The 19,148-nt window shown below is 39.7% G+C and overlaps 1 protein-coding gene across 1 annotated transcript in view; it reads left to right on the top strand.

Moving 5' to 3' along the window:
- LOC117502203 (CUB and sushi domain-containing protein 3-like) overlaps positions 1–19,148 on the top strand; it is a 1,088,443-nt gene that overhangs the window by 999,315 nt on the left and 69,980 nt on the right. Inside the window, 3 exon segments of the mRNA XM_034161241.1 lie at positions 6,606–6,779; positions 12,195–12,380; positions 12,943–13,116. Coding sequence (XP_034017132.1) covers positions 6,606–6,779; positions 12,195–12,380; positions 12,943–13,116 — 534 coding nt within the window.

Consider the following 19,148-nt stretch of genomic DNA (forward strand, 5'->3'; position numbering starts at 1 on the left):
CTATGTGCATAGCTATGGGGCATGCTGACAGTGTTGGATAAATTTGTGTCTTAGGAAAGAAAACAAACTTCTGATGTGCACTGATTTACTGAAAAAAGGTGCTAGATTCCTTCTTTTCGTCGTTATTTCCCATCTGAACTGCTGAAATCAGGTGTTCTTTCCCTCTCTTGTGCTCTTGTCATAGTTTCTCTCTCTCTGTATCTCTCTCTCTCTGACGCTGACTGACTCATACAAAAAACCCATAATCCTTCAACACGTATACAGTAATAACGACAGTATGAATATGCAGTCATGTTCACTGTTGCAGTTCATTAACGCATGTTTGGCATTGCGGATAGTGTGGTTACATTTCCTGAGGCTTTTCTTTCACATTTTTGTGTTTAATCTCTGATAATTTGAGTTTTCTCTCATAAATTTGACAATAATCTCATGTAATTTCTGAGTTTTTTCTCATGAATTTACTACTTGAATCTCAGATTAGTTTGGAGGGGTTTCTCTCATGAATTTGACTTTAAGAAAACTACCGAGTTTTGTCTTCATAGGTTTAAGTCTTGAATCTCAGAGTAATTTCTCTATTTTTTTCGCATGAAGTTGACTTGAATCTCAGATCATTTTTATGATAAATTTAGAACTTTAATCTCAGATACAGTAGTTTTTGTTTTTTTTTTTCCTCATAACTTTCCCACTTGAATCTGAGCTTTTTTTTCCTCATATTGACTTTTATCTCAGTTAATTTCTGAGTATTTTTCTCATAAATTTCTAACTTTTCTCTAAGAGATTTGTGTGTGTGTGTGTGTGTGTGTGTGTGTGTGTGTGTGTGTGTGTGTGTGTGTGTGTGTGTGTGTGTGTGTGTGAATTTCTGACTGTATTCCTGCAAAATATTTGAGATCTTTCCTGTAAATATTAAATTTTTTAGTCCATCTTCCTACTCCCCCGCCTCACCCCCGCCAATAAAAACGGAAGCCATAATATGTCATCATGCGAATTTGCTACTGCACATGATAATGTTGCAAATGATATGTCCAGACAAATGCTGAGTGCTGGTGTTGCAGACTGACTGGCCCCCCCTAAAAATCAGCCCGCCCTGCCTTCACTGCGCATATGTCATTAGCTGGATTATCACTTTCGTTTCTGCTTCAAACTGCACTCCAGTCATCATCTATCTCGGCAAAAGATATCTGAAGCTTTTGTACAACAATCATTTACACATAAATTCAGCAGTATTTCATCATAAAAGACGGAGAAAGCGATCAGAGCACCACGGCTACATGAGCTGCTAGCTGATGCATTCACTGCGCATCAGTCATTTCAAAGCATCACAGAGTATTGCCTCATTTCTGCTTAAAAAGGATTTGTTTCTGCTTAAAACTGACTGTAGAATGATTTTTTTAAGAGGTTTTACCTTTGTCATCTGATGGTTAATAACCCCATTAATCCATTTGATATCTTTGGGTGAAGAGACTCTGTCTCAGACGAGCAGCTGAGCTCCGAAATGACGCATGCACAGTGGAGGCAGGGCAGACCAATTTTTATGTGCCAGAAACACCCATGACAACTGTGAAGAATTTACACCCATTGTAGTGGACTGACACAGACAGTTTCAAAAGCGAAGCAAAGTCGAGGCTGGAGGTAGAAATGTTGAGCCTAGATTTATGTAGCAATGCCTTTCTCTGTCACCCCACTATGAGGCAGTAACTTGGAGAAGTCTCTCCAATCAGAGCCAGGTTTTTTTTTTTGCTTCTTTTTATGAGGCACTTGTGCATCTCTGATTTATTTTTCCCCTCCTGTCCTCACTTCAGTTTTCCCATTTTGTCTCTATTGTATTTATTCGACTATTTTGAAGCCCCATTCCTCTAAGGCAGTAAATCTAAAGGAAGAGCGTTTCAGACTCTGATCGAGGAGCTGGTGTTGACTGTTAACTGTCTGCACAAACATCAAAACACTTTGGTCAGCACAATGAAGCCCCGCTGATTGAAGTCAACACAATGAATAATTATTGTCCACAATGACAGAGAGAGGACACTCTAAATAAATTACCACTCAAGACAGTGAGAGGCCTGATGGTTCTAAAGTGATGACACAATACCAGCGAGATGTTCTCGCTTCACTGATGTTCTCATAAATATTCATGAATCAGGACAGGCACAGATATTTGGTCCAGATCTGGACTTCTTGTTATCTTTTTTTTGTAATACATAAGACATCATAGTTGCTGATTTTCATTTCCTAGTTTGAGATCTTATCTGTCTGCACCTTTTTATTATCAGTGAGAAATCTTACTAAATTGGATTGTTGTAATTGGATGACTGAATCTAAATGAGGCAACTGCATTTGGAAATAAAAACATTTAGGAAATGGAATTGCATCTAAATCACATCAGTGGGCAGCCGCAGCTATATCACACAGACTGCTGCAGCAATATTTTTGGAAATGACTTCCAAATTGTTCACCAAGGGCACAGATGGATGCAAATGTTTGCTTCACATATGTTGTTCCAAAACTACACATTACAATTACTTCACCACAGTGCAGCAGTGAACAATTAAATGTGTTTACTGTGCTGTGAAAAACATAGACTGTAAATATACTGGAGAAACTCTTCAGGGCATCTCCTGTTTTCTGAAAAGTAGATTTGAAGCTCGGGTGGGCTGGCGTTAGATGTCACCATCTTGGTAGTCAACCCATAAATTGATAAAGGGTTGGGTTGTGGGCAAGACGATGGTGAACTGGGCAGGACAACTGAACCCCGAACACACCTGCCTATCTCAAAGTTACCAAGCTAGCTATGGCTAACCACCTTTAACCTGGGTTGATTATTGTATATTTTTATATCCACTATTGTGGTATGCTATACAGTAGTGTTCAGAATAATAGTAGTGCTATGTGACTAAAAAGATTAATCCAGGTTTTGAGTATATTTCTTATTGTTACATGGGAAACAAGGTACCAGTAGATTCAGTAGATTCTCACAAATCCAACAAGACCAAGCATTCATGATATGCACACTCTTAAGGCTATGAAATTGGGCTACTAAGTAAAAACAGAAAAGTAAAAAAGGGGGTGTTCACAATAATAGTAGCATCTTCTGTTGACGGTACAAACTCAAAACTATTATGTTCAAACTGCTTTTTTTAGTTGTATAACCACAGTTTTTCATGAGTTCTTCACATCTGCGAGGCATGGAGTCAACCAACTTGTGGCACCGTTCAGCTGTTATTCCAAGATTCTTTAACAACATTCCACAATTCATTCGCATTTCTTGGTTTTGCCTCAGAACCAAACAACTTGTCCTACCTCACAAGTTCTCAATTGGATTTAGGTCCGGGGATTGGGCAGGCCATTCCAAAACATTAATTTTGTTGGTTTGGAACCAAGATTTTACTCGTTTACTAGTGTGCTTGGGGTCATTGTCTTGTTGCAACACCCATTTCAAGGGCATGTCCTCTTCAGCATAAGGCAACATGACCTCTTCAAGTATATTGACATATCCAAACTGATCCATGATACCTGGTATGTGATATATAGGCCCAACACCATAGTAGGAGAAACATGCCCATATCATGATGTTTACACCAACATGCTTCACTGTCTTCAATGTGAACTGTGGTTTGAATTCAGAGTTTGGAGGTCGTCTCACAAACTATCTGCGGCCCTTGGACCCAAAAAGAACAATTTTACTCTCATCAGTCCACAAAATACTCCTCCATTTCTCTTTAGGCCAGTTGATGTGTTCTTTGGCAAATTGTAACCTCTTCTGCACATGTCTTTTATTTAACAGAGGGACTTTGTGGGGGATTCTTGCAAATAAATTAGCTTCACACAGGCATCTTCTAACTGTCACAGCACTTACAGGTAACTCCAGACTGTCTTTGATCATCCTGGAGCTGATCACTGGGTGAGCCTTTGCCATTTTGGTTATTCTTCTATCCATTTTGATGGTTGTTTTCCGCTTTCTTCCACACGTCTCTGTTTTTTTTTTTTTTTTTTTGTCCATTTTAAAGCATTGGAGATCATTGTAGATGAACAGCCTATAATTTTTTGCACCTGCATATAGGTTTTCCCCTCTCCAATCAACTTTTTAATCAAACTACGCTGTTCATCTTGAACGTCCCATTTTCCTCAGGCTTTCAAAGAGAAAAGCATGTTCAACAAGTGCTGGCTTCATCCTTAAATAGGGGACACCTGATTCACACCTGTGTTCCACAAAATTGACGAACTCACTGAATGAATGCCACACTACTGTTATTGTGAACACCACTTTTTCTACTTTTTTTTACTAATAGCCCAATTTCATAGCCTTAGGAGTGTGCATATCATGAATGTTTGGTCTTGTTGGATTTGTGAGAATCTACTGAATCTACTGGTACCTTGTTTCCCATGTAACAATAAGAAATATACTCAAAACCTGGATTAATCTTTTTAGTCACATAGCACTACTATTATTCTGAACATTACTGTAAATATTGATTCACTTTTTGAGTAAGCCTCCAGTGGCCATTCAAGGAACTTCAGGTATTGGAACTTCAACGTTGAATTCATTGTTCAACTTGCTGAAAAATAATTCATCAATGTTTATTTTGTAGGTCACATTATTTCTGTTGGTCCAGGACTGTTTTGCTGTAATTAGGTGACACTGATGCTACTCTTTTATTTGCAGCAAAAAATTCAGTAATATGTGCACATATATACAGTGAGGAAAATAAGTATTTGAACACCCTGCGATTTTCAATTTCTCCCACTTAGAAATCATGGAGGGGTCTGAAATTTTCATCTTAGGTGCATGTCCACTGTGAGAGAACTTATTTGTATGTTACTGCTGCAAATAAGTATTTGATCATCTGTGAAAATCAATGTTAATATTTGGTACAGTAGCCTTTGTTTGCAGTTAAAGAGGTCAAACGTTTCCTGTAGTTTTTCACCAGGTTTGCACATACTGCACATACTGCAACAGGGATTTTGGTCCACTCCTCCATACAGATCTTCTCTAGATCTTTCAGGTTTGGAGTTTCAGCTCCCTCCAAAGATTTTCTATTGAGTTCAGGTCTGGAGACTGGCCAGGCCACTCCAGGACCTTGAAATGCTTCTTACGGAGCCCCTCCTTAGTTGCCCTGGCTGTGTGTTTGGGGTCATTATTATGCTGGAAGGCCCAGCCATGACCCATCTTCAATGCTCTTACTGAGGGAAGGAGGTTGTTTGCCAAAATCTCACAATACATGACCCCATCCATCCTCCCTTCAATACGGTGCAGTCGTCCTGTCCCCTTTGCAGAAGAGCACCCCCAGAGTATGATGTTTCCACCCCCGTGCTTCACGGTTGGGATGGTTTTCTTGGGGTTGTTCTCATCCTTTAAACATGCTAAGTGGAGTTGATTCCAAAAAGCTCTATTCTAGTCTCATCTAACCACATGATCTTCTCTCATGCCTCCTCTGGATTATCCAGATGGTCACTGGTGAACTTCAAACAGGTCTGGACATGTTCTGGCTTGAGCAGGGGGACCTTGCTGCCCTGCAGGATTTTAAACAATGACAGCATCATGTGTTACTAATGTAATCTTTGTGACTGTGGTCCCAGCTCTCTTCGGGTCATTGACCAGGTCCTCCTGTGTAGTTCTGAGCTTTCTCAGAATCATCCTTACCCCAGAAAGTGAGATCTTGCATGGAATCCCAGACCGAGGGCGATTGACAGTCATCTTGTGTTTCTTCCACTTTCTAATAAATAATCATAACAGTTGTTGTCTTCTGCCAAGCTGCTTGCCTGTTGTCCTGTAGTCCATCCCAGCCTTGTGCAGGTCTACAGTTTTGTCCCTGGTGTCCTTAGTCAGTTCTTTGGTCTTGGCTATAGTGGACAGGTTGGAGTGTGATTGATTGTGTGAACAGGTGTCTTTTATACAGGTAACAAGTTCAAACAGGTGCAATTAATACAGGTAAAGAGTGCAGAATAAGAGGGCTTTTTAAAGAAAAATTAACAGGTCTGTGTGAGCCAGAATTCTTGCTGGTTGGTAGGTGTTCAAATACTTATTTCCAGCAGTAATATACAAATAAAATATAAAAAAATCATACATTGTGATTTCCGGATTTTTTTTTTTTTTTAGATTATGTCTCTCACAGTGGACATGCACCTAAGATGAAAATTTCAGACCCCTCCATGATTTCTAAGTGGGAGAACTTGCAGAACCGCAGGGTGTTCAAATACTTATTTTCCTCACTGTACGTGTGTGTGTGTGTGTGTGTGTGTGTGTGTATATATATATATATATATATATATATATATATATATATATATATATATATATATATATATATATATATATATATATATATATATATATATATAATCGATCAATCGATCAATTTTTTTTATATAGCGCCAAATCACAACAAACAGTTGCCCCAAGGCGCTTTATATTGTAAGGCAAGGCCATACAATAATTATGTAAAACCCCAACGGTCAAAACGACCCCCTGTGAGCAAGCACTTGGCTACAGTGGGAAGGAAAAACTCCCTTTTAACAGGAAGAAATATATATATATATGTATATATGTATATATATGTATATGTATAATATATATGTATGCATGCATGTCATTGAAACTGTTTTCTTTATAGCCATCAGCTGTGGCCATCCAGGAAGTCCCATATATGGTCGGACGGTGGGTAATGGCTTCAACCTGAACGATGCGGTCAACTTTGTCTGTAACCGGGGTTATGAAATGGAGGGGCCGGCACGTGCTCAGTGCCAGGCCAATCGGCAGTGGAGCCACCCGCCCCCAACGTGTAAAGGTGGGGAGAAAAGTTAAGTGTGTTCACCCATAATGTTATTTATCCCTTATTAAACTTGGCCTTAATTTCTTTACCTTTTTGTACGTGGCGTTCCTTATTGACTTCCCTTACATTTCACTTGTTCAACCATCACTGCAGCCCTAACCAACCACAAGGAGAGAAATTACCAAGGTTATTTTTCACCTGCCTCTGTTTGTTGGTTTGTGAACACAGTTATGCAGAAAATAATAAACTGCCACCACGACCTGGACCCAGATAATTGGCAGGGCATGAATGAATGAATGAATGAATGAATGAATGAATGAATAATAACGTGATACTTGCAAATGTTTCCAAGAAATTGCTGCATAAAGTGGCACAGCCAGGGCATCAAAAATGTACATCCACGTTGTTTTACCAACGAGCCACCAAAGCTGGAGAAAATGTTGGTGGGATGAATTTGACACTATCATATTTTAAGTCCGTTCTTAAAGCAGGGGCAGAGCCAGGAATCTTTTTCTTGTTATTGCTATTGTCATTATTGCAACCCCATCTGGTTGTTGGTGGAATTACAGGTGAAGCATGAAAAAAAAAATTGGTGTCTTTTGTGGTTTGCAAGATTGAAAAAGATTGAAAAAGTGATCTAAATTTTATGGCCATATACAGTGCCATCCAAATTATGGGAACATTTTATTTCACACTTCTTAGATTGTTTATGCCATTTCAAATACAAAAAATAAAAATTTCTAAAATTATGTTCCTTTAACTGAAACTGAAAGCAAATCTCTACAACTTTATTTAAATTAATTAAAAATATAAAAGCCAAGATGATGGGGTGCATGAGTAATGGAACGCTTTGGTATAATACCTGTAAATAATCAGTTTTATTGCCAGATACCCAGACAACCCAGAAGAAGTTATAGGCTTCTGTGGCTGTGATTGTAGAAATTGTGCATAGTGCATGTTTTGCATTTTGTGTCCCCAGTTATACAGCTTCATGATGAAGTGGTATAGAGGAGGATTTTCTTTCACCAAAGCATCAAATCTCGGTTTGCATCTCAGATGTACTGTGTAGCTGAACCTTTAGGTCTTCTTTTTAAGAAAATCCTCCTGTTTGTATTTCTTTAAAATTGATGTAAATAAAGTCTGACATATTCAGTGACTTGGAAATGTTCATGTATCCATCCCCTGACTTGTCTGAGAAAACTGGCAGTAAAATTGATTATTTACAGGTCTTATACCAAAGCGTTCCATTACTCATGCACCCCATCAGCTTGACTTTTACATTTTTAATTAATTTGTATCAAGTTGTAGAGGTTTACTTTCAGTTTGAGTTGAAGGAAGATAATTTTAGAAATTTGAATTTTTTGTATTTTTGTATTTGAAATGGCATAAACAAATTAAAATGTGTGAAATACTTTCATTAGTTTCGGAGGGCACTGCATAACTGTTGTTATTGTTGTTTTACATGAGCAAATCAAAATCAAATCAATTTTATTTATATAACGCCAAATCACAACAAACAGTTGCCCCAAGGCGCTTTATATTGTAAGGCAAGGCCATACAATAATTACAGAAAAACCCCAACGGTCAAAACGACCCCCTTTGAGCAAGCACTTGGCGACAGTGGGAAGGAAAAACTCCCTTTTAACAGGAAGAAACCTCCAGCAGAACCAGGCTCAGGGAGGGGCAGTCTTCTGCTGGGACTGGTTGGGGCTGAGGGAGAGAACCAGGAAAAAGACATGCTGTGGAGGGGAGCAGAGATCAATCACTAATGATTAAACGCAGAGTGGTGCATACAGAGCAAAAAGAGAAAGAAACACTCAGTGCATCATGGGAACCCCCCAGCAGTCTAAGTCTATAGCAGCATAACTAAGGGATGGTTCAGGGTCACCTGATCCAGCCCTAACTATAAGCTTTAGCAAAAAGGAAAGTTTTAAGCCTAATCTTAAAAGTAGAGAGGGTGTCTGTCTCCCTGATCCGAATTGGGAGCTGTTTCCACAGGAGAGGAGCCTGAAAGCTGAAGGCTCTGCCTCCCATTCTACTCTTACAAACCCTAGGAACTACAAGTAAGCCTGCAGTCTGAGAGCGAAGCGCTCTATTGGGGTGATATGGTACTATGAGGTCCCTAAGATAAGATGGGACCTGATTATTCAAAACCTTATAAGTAAGAAGAAGAATTTTAAATTCTATTCTAGAATTAATAGGAAGCCAATGAAGAGAGGCCAGTATGGGTGAGATATGCTCTCCATTCCTCTGCAGATGATCAGTTAGCTGTTTTACAACTACCCTTTCAAGAATTTTTGAGAGAAAAGGAAGGTTGGAGATTGGCCTATAATTAGCTAAGATAGCTGGGTCAAGTGATGGCTTTTTAAGTAATGGTTTAATTACTGCCACCTTAAAAGCCTGTGGTACATAGCCAACTAATAAAGATAGATTGATCATATTTAAGATCGAAGCATTAAATAATGGTAGGGCTTCCTTGAGCAGCCTGGTAGGAATGGGGTCTAATAGACATGTTGATGGTTTGGATGAAGTAACTAATGAAAATAACTCAGACAGAACAATCTGAGAGAAAGAGTCTAACCAAATACCAGCATCACTGAAAGCAGCCAAAGATAACGATACGTCTTTGGGATGGTTATGAGTAATTTTTTCTCTAATAGTTAAAATTTTATTAGCAAAGAAAGTCATGAAGTCGTTACTAGTTAAAGTTAAAGGAATACTCGGCTCAATAGAGCTCTGACTCTTTGTCAGCCTGGCTGCAGTGCTGAAAAGAAACCTGGGGTTGTTCTTATTTTCTTCAATTAGTGATGAGTAGTAAGATGTCCTAACTTTACGGAGGGCTTTTTTATAGAGCAACAGACTCTTTTTCCAGGCTAAGTGAAGATCTTCTAAATTAGTGAGATGCCATTTCCTCTCCAACTTACGGGTTATCTGCTTTAAGCTGCGAGTTTGTGAGTTATACCACGGAGTCAGGCACTTCTGATTTAAGGCTCTCTTTTTCAGAGGAGCTACAGCATCCAAAGTTGTCCTCAATGAGGATATAAAACTATTGATGAGATAATCTATCTCACTCACAGAGTTTAGGTAGCTACTCTGCCCTGTGTTGGTATATGGCATTGGAGAACATAAAGAAGGAATCATATTCTTAAACCTAGTTACCGCGCTTTCTGAAAGACTTCTACTGTAATGAAACCTATTCCCCACTGCTGGGTAGTCCATCAGAGTAAATGTAAATGTTGTTAAGAAATGATCAGACAGAAGGGGGTTTTCAGGGAATACTGTTAAGTCATCAATTTCCATACCATAAGTCAGAACAAGATCTAAGGTATGATTAAAGTGGTGGGTGGACTCATTTACATTTTGAGCAAAGCCAATCAAGTCTAACAATAGATTAAATTCAGTGTTGAGGCTGTCATTCTCAGCATCTGTGTGGATGTTAGTCGCCCACTATAATTATTTTATCTGAGCTAAGCACTAAGTCAGACAAAAGGTCCGAAAATTCACAGAGAAACTCACAGTAACGACCAGGTGGACGATAGATAACAACAAATAAAACTGTTTTTTGGGACTTCCAATTTGGATGGACAAGACTAAGAGACAAGCTTTCAAATGAATTAAAGCTCTGTCTGGGTTTTTGATTAATTAATAAGCTGGAGTGGAAGATTGCTGCTAATCCTCCGCCTTGGCCCGTGTTACGAGCGTTCAGGCAGTTAGTGTGACTCGAGGGTGTTGACTCATTTAAACTAACATATTCATCCTGCTGTAACCAGGTTTCTGTAAGGCAGAATAAATCAATATGTTGATCAATTATTATATCATTTACTAACAGGGACTTAGAAGAGAGAGATCTAATGTTTAATAGACCACATTTAACTGTTTTAGTCTGTGGTGCAGTTGAAGGTGCTATATTAGTTTTTCTTTTTGAATTTTTATGCTTAAATAGATTTTTGCTGGTTATTGGTGATCTGGGAGCAGGCACCGTCTCTACGGGGATGGGGTAATGAGGGGATGGCAGGGGGAGAGAAGCTGCAGAGAGGTGTGTAAGACTACAACTCTGCTTCTTGGTCCTAACCCTGGATAGTCACGGTTTGGAGGATTTAAGAAAATTGGCCAGATTTCTAGAAATGAGAGCTGCTCCATCCAAACTGGGATGGATGCTGTCTCTGCTAACAAGACCAGGTTTTCCCCAGAAGCTTTGCCAATTATCTATGAAGCCCACCTCATGCAATGAGAAGCGAACCAATAAACCAAAAATTTTTATTTTTCACTGGAAGGTAAGTTTGGACAATAGAACAGTTTCACTTCAAGGTTGGCGACAAGATTTAGGAAATTGTTTTCATCAAGTCTGGGAGCATCGCTATATCCACCACACCAGGGAACAGCCTCGGGTCCTGGATTGCAACCACACAGGCAGACAACCAGCCCATCCTCACTTTATGAAAATAACCATTTATCTGCTGCAGCTAGTAAAAAAGTGGGCGTCCCTTTGGCCTTCTCCAGCTGCTGAGGTCCTCAACACTCAGGCACCTAGGTGCTAGATCATGCTCAGAGAAACACTCCACGTGTCTGAGTTGTCCAAGCTGATCCTACCTCCCCATGTAAGTGATATTCCTCATATAAATCTCCCTAAATGCTTGTTTGAAATAGTCAGTCTCGCAGTACCCAAGGATTCTCAAAAGAGTAGTCATGGCAAAACAATGCATCATAAAACATGTTTGTGAGCCCACGAGATGGCAGAATTTAAAAAAAATCAAGCACAATGCACTTCAGATTTTTTAGAGCCCTGTTTTGAAAAGACACTGTCATCTAGTGGACTCAGAAAAAAATGGTAAATGCTTCTTGAGGCCTTGTTTTGCCATCACTACCAAAGAGGCAGAGGAACTAAGACATCCAATTGTCCCCTTAGATCACTGGTTAACGATTAAGATCAAAATCACAACTATCCAGTATGACATGAAGCACCAAGATCCTTTAGCCTTCTTACTGCAAAGTTATTCAAGGTATTTGGCGCTTTAGTGGAGATATGCACTCCAACTGATGCTCTTCCACTTAAAAAATTAAAAATAACAAAGCTTTGACCCTTTTTAGACATTCACTTCAACAAGGTAATTTTCACTTTCATGCCATGCTGACCAGTACAAGTGCCACTGAATTGAGCAGAACATTTGACATAATACTAACAAAAGAAAGCACCCAGGCTGGATCCAGGACACGCATGCCTACCTCTGAATCTCAGCACTGACCTTTTGTCCCATCTTCTTTTTGTCACATTGTCCTGATAATGCTTATATGATTTTACTGCTGTGTAACTGAGCGATCATGTGAAAAGAAAGAGGGGGAGAGAAATGACCCTCCTTGGTTCAAGCCAAATAACACATCCCCCTGTGTCTTTGTGTTTGTGTGTCCATCTGTCTGTGCCTCTGTGAGTAGTGGTCAACTGCTCTGATCCAGGTATTCCTGCCAACTCCATTCGGCAGAGTAAAATTGAACATGGAAACTTTACCTTCGGCACTGTGGTTTTCTATGACTGCAACCCTGGATATTATCTGTTTGGGTCACCTGTGCTGACTTGTCAACCTACTGGACAATGGGACAAACCCCTTCCTGAATGTATAGGTTAGTATGAAAATCTGCAATGTGATTTTAGTTTATCTAGAAGGTATAACTAAAAGGTCAGAATTTATCATGTTTTTGTTTGTGAATCTATGTCTCTTTGGACCCTGTCTTCTAATCAGTAAAATAGCCTGCTGAGGCGATTAATTGCAAGAACACTTGCACTGTCTTGGCCCATATCATGGCCCATACCTTTCACTGCTTCACCTCAGGGAGCTTTGGTGGCTGGCCCACTGATTCACTCTGACTCATTGCTGTAGATCGACTAAGCTAGAAACCTTTTTCACTTGAGTGCTCTTTCTGTATAGCCATGTCTGTGAAGTCTGCCAGGCACCTTTGTTCCTTCCGCCTTATTTTCAGACTGCATACCATTGAAAGAAAAAAAAAACTACTTATACATGCCCCAAATGGATTTGCACTATGTGCCAAAGGCAATGAGGCGTCATTACGATTGTGCCCTAAGTGTCAATAGGGGCCATTTCAGCGTTCAAAATTAGCCATATGTTGTTCATATGTTGTTCACATCTAGCAACTCCTCACTCTCTCTCTCTCTGTGGGTGTCCAGTTGTAGATTGTGGTCATCCTGGGTCTCCCCCTAACGGCGTGCTGAATGGAGATAAGTTCACGTTTGGTTCAACAGTTCGATACTCCTGCCTGGGTGGAAGACAGCTGAAAGGGGAATCGTCTAGGATGTGTCAGCTAAATGGGATGTGGAGCACCCCCATGCCCTTCTGCTCAGGTAGGTTTTTTTTTCTCAACTCTTTTTAGGGACACAAAATTTAAAACCTTTCCTTTCAGATGCACTTATGGATGAGTTTTCGAGAAAACAGATACTAGTTGGAAAAGCAAAGGGAATCACCTATAACTGGAAGACTCAGCAGAATGAATACTCTTTTCTTTTTCATCCTGCATGTACACTTTGTTGACCTGTTTGCAGTTGATAGGCAGGATAACTGGAGATTTGGATGTACAGATAGAGGGTATAGATCAGTGGTTTTCAAACTGTGAGGCACGCCCCCCTGGGGGAGCGCCAGAATTTCAGGGGGGACGCGAGGGATGGGTTTCATGAACCAGTTCTTTTTGCGAATCATTAAGAAATGATTCAATACACCGACATCAATAGCCTTTTTGCTAAACGATTCCCTTATCGGTCCTTCAGAGCGGCCGTTGTTTTCTCGAGAAAATGATCATTTCTTTATGTTGATTGCAGACCCTGCAGCTGGTCTGTATTCAACCACTTCTGTAACGACTCTGCTTTGAAGCATAAAATAATGAAGCCATTGCTTAGTTGGCTCATTGCTTTGTTGCCTCATTGCTTTGTTGCTTTTCAGAAGGGACAAGTCCCCTTCTTAACCCTTCTCAAAGCCATTTAAAAATGTCAATCGTGAGTCAGTTTTGTGCGGATTAAAGTCATTAACTGGGAGTCTTGTCTTGTTGAAATGAGAATCATCCTCCATTCTGTTCGCACAGCTCCAAATGCTCTCTGACGAGACACTGAGTCCAGTCGGAATTACCGTATTTTCCGGACTATAAGTCGCACCGGAGTATAAGTCGCACCAGCCACTTTATCCATTATAAAGAAAAATAAACCATAAATAAGTTGCACTGGACTATAAGTCCCATGGACATACAGGTATGTTAACATGAAAAGTTCAGATGATAATATTGTGACGGCTACCGTTTTCGGATGCATATTTAACCAGTCTTAACTTGTAATCTGCAGAGTATGATTTTCTTTTTGGTGGCATTTTTTCGGGCCTTCTCCGTTGTCTTGTTAAGTTATCAGTAACGTTGAAATTTTTATTTTTCTATGGTAGTCAGAAGTCGCAGGAACAGTCACACAAGCCTCGAGTGCCCTCTCGTGAGCTGCATTTTACCTACGGATATGTTTGTATTTTGCGGACCACATTGCGAGCCAAACCATGCAGCACCTACCTGCGCAGCTCATGACCACCCAGCGGTGTCAATACAGCTCCTTCCAAGTGCAGACGCTAATCCTCCGCCGTCGCTCAGTGCTCCCATGCAGCTCTCGGCGTCAACTCTGCTCACACTGATATCCAAGGGTTGAAGCTGTTTTGTTAGCTGTCCCGGAATAAACACCATGTTCGTCTGCTTCAAACGCTTTTCACAATCATCAACGCCAGCTCCTTCCAAGTGCACACGCTAATCCTCCACCGTCGCTCACCCAGTGCTCCCACGCAGCTCTCAGCGTCAACTTAAACACTCTGCTCACACTGATATCCAAGGGTTGAAGCTGTTTTATTCGCCATGCTGGAATAACAGCAAGCACCGTGTTCGTCAGCTTCTCACGCTGTGGGTGAGGTGAGGAATACGCGTCCAACGTTCTGTTCTCTGATTGGTTATCGCGACCAGAATAACCTATAGGACGGCCACCATACTACAGTGCCCATGATGCATTGCATTTCCTTTTCTGGTGGCCATTTTAAAACATAGATTGACTCTGTCACGTAAAATTGTTTTGTTACAGTAAATTAATTGAGATCCTACCGGTATATTTTTCATTTATAAGTCGCACCGGAGTATAGGTCGCACCCCAGGCCAAAACATGTAAAAAAGTGCGACTTATAGTCCGGAAAATACGGTAATATCTTCAAAGCGAATCACCGTTTAAATAAAATGTTACCCCTTTCCAAATGTTGTAACACAGACAACAAACTAAAACGTTTTTTTCCTCCAAAAATAAGACATCCTGCATTCTTTATGAATTACATTGATGTTGAAGTGCAGCACAGCCGGCTGTTAGAGCTCAGCTCAGAGGTATGGAGTTAGAGTTGTGCCGTTAACGCCTGAAAGGAAATGCTTTGAGAAAAAAACTACAGATTTTGTTTATTTATGTCCCGAGATCAAAGATCCAGTGACCAATTTCATATTTATTTACTTTTAAGACTTACTTTTAGTACACAGAAAATTCACAGGCGGTATTGATCAGGGAATCGATAAGGAATCGGATCAATAAGCGGAATCAATAATGGCATCGATATCAATAAAATCTTATCAATATTATTTGTTAAAATGTGTTAGTTATGCCAAAGACATTTAAAAGAGATTTTTTAAAAAAATGATGTTTAAAATATGACAAAAGATCAAATAGAAGAATAGAAAGTTATTTAAAAACACGTCTAAAATGTTTGAAAAGGATGTAAAATGTGTGAAAAAATAGAAAGTTCTTTAAAAACATGTTTAAAATGTTTACAAAGACTGTAAAATGTGTAAATGCATAGACAGTTCCTTAAAAACACACAAATACTTTTAAAATGTGTTTAAGATGTAAAAGAATAAAAAGAAACACACAAAGATATTGAAATTGTGTGTATGTGCGTCCGTGGGGGGGGCAGCTAGTCATTTATTCTCTGAGAGGGCGCTCACTCTCCCACACTTTGAAAACCCCTGGTATCGATAATTCAGTAATGGGAAGTGTAGAGCATATAAACACTCATCTTCAACCACTTATCCAAGATCAGGTCACGGGGACTGTGGAGCATATCTTCCTTAAAACATATCCACACACCCAAGTGCTAACACGAGCAAAACAGTTTTGTTTTTTTGTTTTTTTTAAGTTTTGCTTTTCCTGGAAAATAATGTTGAAATTTTGATTATCAGTGTCCAGCTGAACACAAAAATATTTTGAGATTTCTTGCATCACATAGAAAAGCATAGTCTACACATAGTATTAGAAACATTTTAATAAATATATTAAATTAAATTACATTGTGTTTAATGGTGTAATGACACAGACAAATTGTCTTGGTTTAGTTGAATCAAGTGAATTGTGTTGTTGTGTGTACTCACTGTGCTATTGGTTAAATCCATGTGATTCATCATGCATCCAAGTAACATCTGTAAATGTGAGCAGCTTTTATAGTCTGTCTGTCAGCATCTTAACCTGTCTAAGCATGCCCAGACATGCCCAAGGCATCGTGCACACTCTTCCTAAACTGTTTGCAGCCCTAACAAAACCCCATTGGTTTGTGGACAATATATAGGAGTAATTTTAATAGAATGGGGAACTTATATGAATAAATTATACCTGCAAAACTGCAAGTGATGCAAAAACGTCAAGGTATTTTTCATTACCAGCAGCCCAAAATCCATAAAATACACACAGAAGTGTTCATGGAAGCAGAGTCTTAATTGTTGAGGATAAACCGCACCTCAGATCCTGAATATGTGCATTTTGCTTCTGCTGAGAGTGCCCTGTCATTTAGCAAGTTTGGACCTTTCGTATGTGAACATGAATTAGTGAAACTTTCTGTTTGCTTTTAATTTTATTTACGATGAGCCATTTGTCATATTTCTGTGTCGCAGTACATTACGTCACATCGTATGTTACACACCCACTAACCAATTGGGCTAGATTATCTCTCTATACACAAAATCTCCTCCTTGTGTACCATGAATAAACATCCTGTTTCCATTCTGTGCTCCTCAGTTAGCCGGCTGGGACGTGATTATGGTTCTCTGTGCCGACAGGCTCCCAGAGTCCGCTTATATAACAAACTGACTGAAAACACATTCCAGACAAGTTGACGAAGAATACATTGTTATTTACAGTGATTGCCTGAGGGACCTTCAGGGTGAGTGAGGGTAATGGTTTAAAAAAGAATGATTCATGGTTTTTACCTGACAGGTCTCTACCGCAGCCCAACAGAGATAACAGTTTGGCTTGTGGAAACACTGCTGGCTCGATAATTCAGCTCAACAATACAACAGAGTAGTAATAAGAAGATGAAAAACGTGTTTCTGTGCTTAAATCTTCTACCATATGTTCTCGTGTGCTGTAGATTAACAGCCCAGCCTGTCAAGGAGCATTAATATTTTAACTAAACGTGTTTTTGTTTTGTTTTGTTTTTATTGTTGTCATCGTTATTGTTGTTGTTGTTGTTAATTGTGGTGTTAGTGGTTGCAGTATTTTCACAGCTTGTGATGCTTCAAAATTAATTATGAGTCTCAATAGTTTGTCATTTGTTTGGACTTATTATGAAATACAGTTTTATTATTTGTAGCGCCAGGCCAACAACCCTGTGTCATCACTGGATTATACACCCTACAATGTCTGTTTAACTATACTTCTATGTGTTGATCAACTTGCAAACTGGTCGTGGATGGTAACTACCAAGAAAGACAATCAGACCATCCCAATGACTCAAACATAGGTATCTGCTGGCCTTATCCAAATCCTGGGGACCTCAGCACTGATGCACCTGTGTGCTGAATCATGCCACATTGCCAAAATACTGTGGCTAATGTTTCCCCACAGCTCAAGTGATACTCCCAAAGATCCCCTGATGAGACCTGGTATCAGAGACATCTACTCATCGCCTTAGTTCACTGGCTAGCATCTAAGTATCACAACCATACAGTAAAATAGGAATTACAAGGACTCTAAAGTCTCGGGCCTTCATTCTTCTACAAATCTGTCTGCATTGTCAAATGCCTCTGCCCAGTTTCATTATGATGACCCAGTGGATGACCCAGACACATTTCTCTCATAACTTTTTTCCTCTCCCTTCCTTCTCTATTTTTTCTCTCCCTTTGCCTACAGTGGCCATAATACACTACCATATTAATATATTTAGGTGTTGCACATGACTGGTGATATGTGAAGGCAGAGTGTACGTGTATAGTCAAACTGCTTATGTATGACAAATCTGACTCCTGCATTCATCCTACAGCGCAAGGCAGCACTGGAGTTTAGACCAGGCTTTTGGTGGTCTCTTATGGTGACAGAAAATAATGCGACCAGCTCTGTCCCTGATATTACCTTATTTTTAGACCAATACACCCACAGGAGCACATGTAGTGTTATTTAGTGGATGTTGGCCTGGTGTTAAAATAGCATCTGCATCAGACAAGATTTAACAATTAAGTTTAAAAACAAACAAAAAAAACCTTTATCATGGGTGAAGCCATGCCTGAGGTGTTCAGCATGATATTTTTCCAATCCGTATTGAAAGCCAAGATAAACAAGTCTTTTGTAAGCAAGTGCAAAATAAGTATGCATCATCTACAAATGATTTGATTTGCTTTTTCACCACTTGGCCGCCTGCAAGAAGTCCATGGATCAAATGAGGGAGGGAGAGCACTATTGCCCCACAGCTCATATATAAATATATATATATAAATATATATATATATATATATATATGCAAACCTGGGAAGCAGAGCTTCATCTCAGTTGCATACGAATTTATCCAAGTCAAACCACGGCCAAAATCACATATGAATGTGTGTGTGTGAGCGATTAGTGGTTGTTCCAAACTCACCTGAGGGAAAATGACAGAGATTACTTCTCACATCACTCTGTGTGAACACACACACACACACTTGCCCCGGTGACATTGGGTAGATTGGTTGTTCTCCCTGTTAAGACCTGATTCACCTGAGGCTACATGGTGACTTTGCAGCCCGGTGCTTTGGCCCCACAGGAGTTGCGTTGATGGTATTGCAGTGTCTTTGGCTCTGTGTGTGTGCGCGTGTGTGCATGTGTGTGTTTGTGACCGATCTGAAGGGAATATTCAGAAGACGATCCATCTCAATACAGTTAAGTTCCTCACATTTCTGATATTTAACGACAGCAATGACATGGCTCTGTAAAGCCTTATTTATTTACATCTGCAAAACAGTTGGAAATCCTGAGGCATTAAAAAAGATGTCATTAACTGTTGTGTCTGTGCTATGTGTAAGCTCAATTTAACAGCAAGCCTCTAGATATTTGCAGCACCGAGCACAGAAAGCCTTTCTGAAATGAGG

The sequence above is a fragment of the Thalassophryne amazonica genome, chromosome 20 (assembly GCF_902500255.1).
Source record: "Thalassophryne amazonica chromosome 20, fThaAma1.1, whole genome shotgun sequence".
NCBI lineage: Eukaryota > Metazoa > Chordata > Actinopteri > Batrachoidiformes > Batrachoididae > Thalassophryne > Thalassophryne amazonica.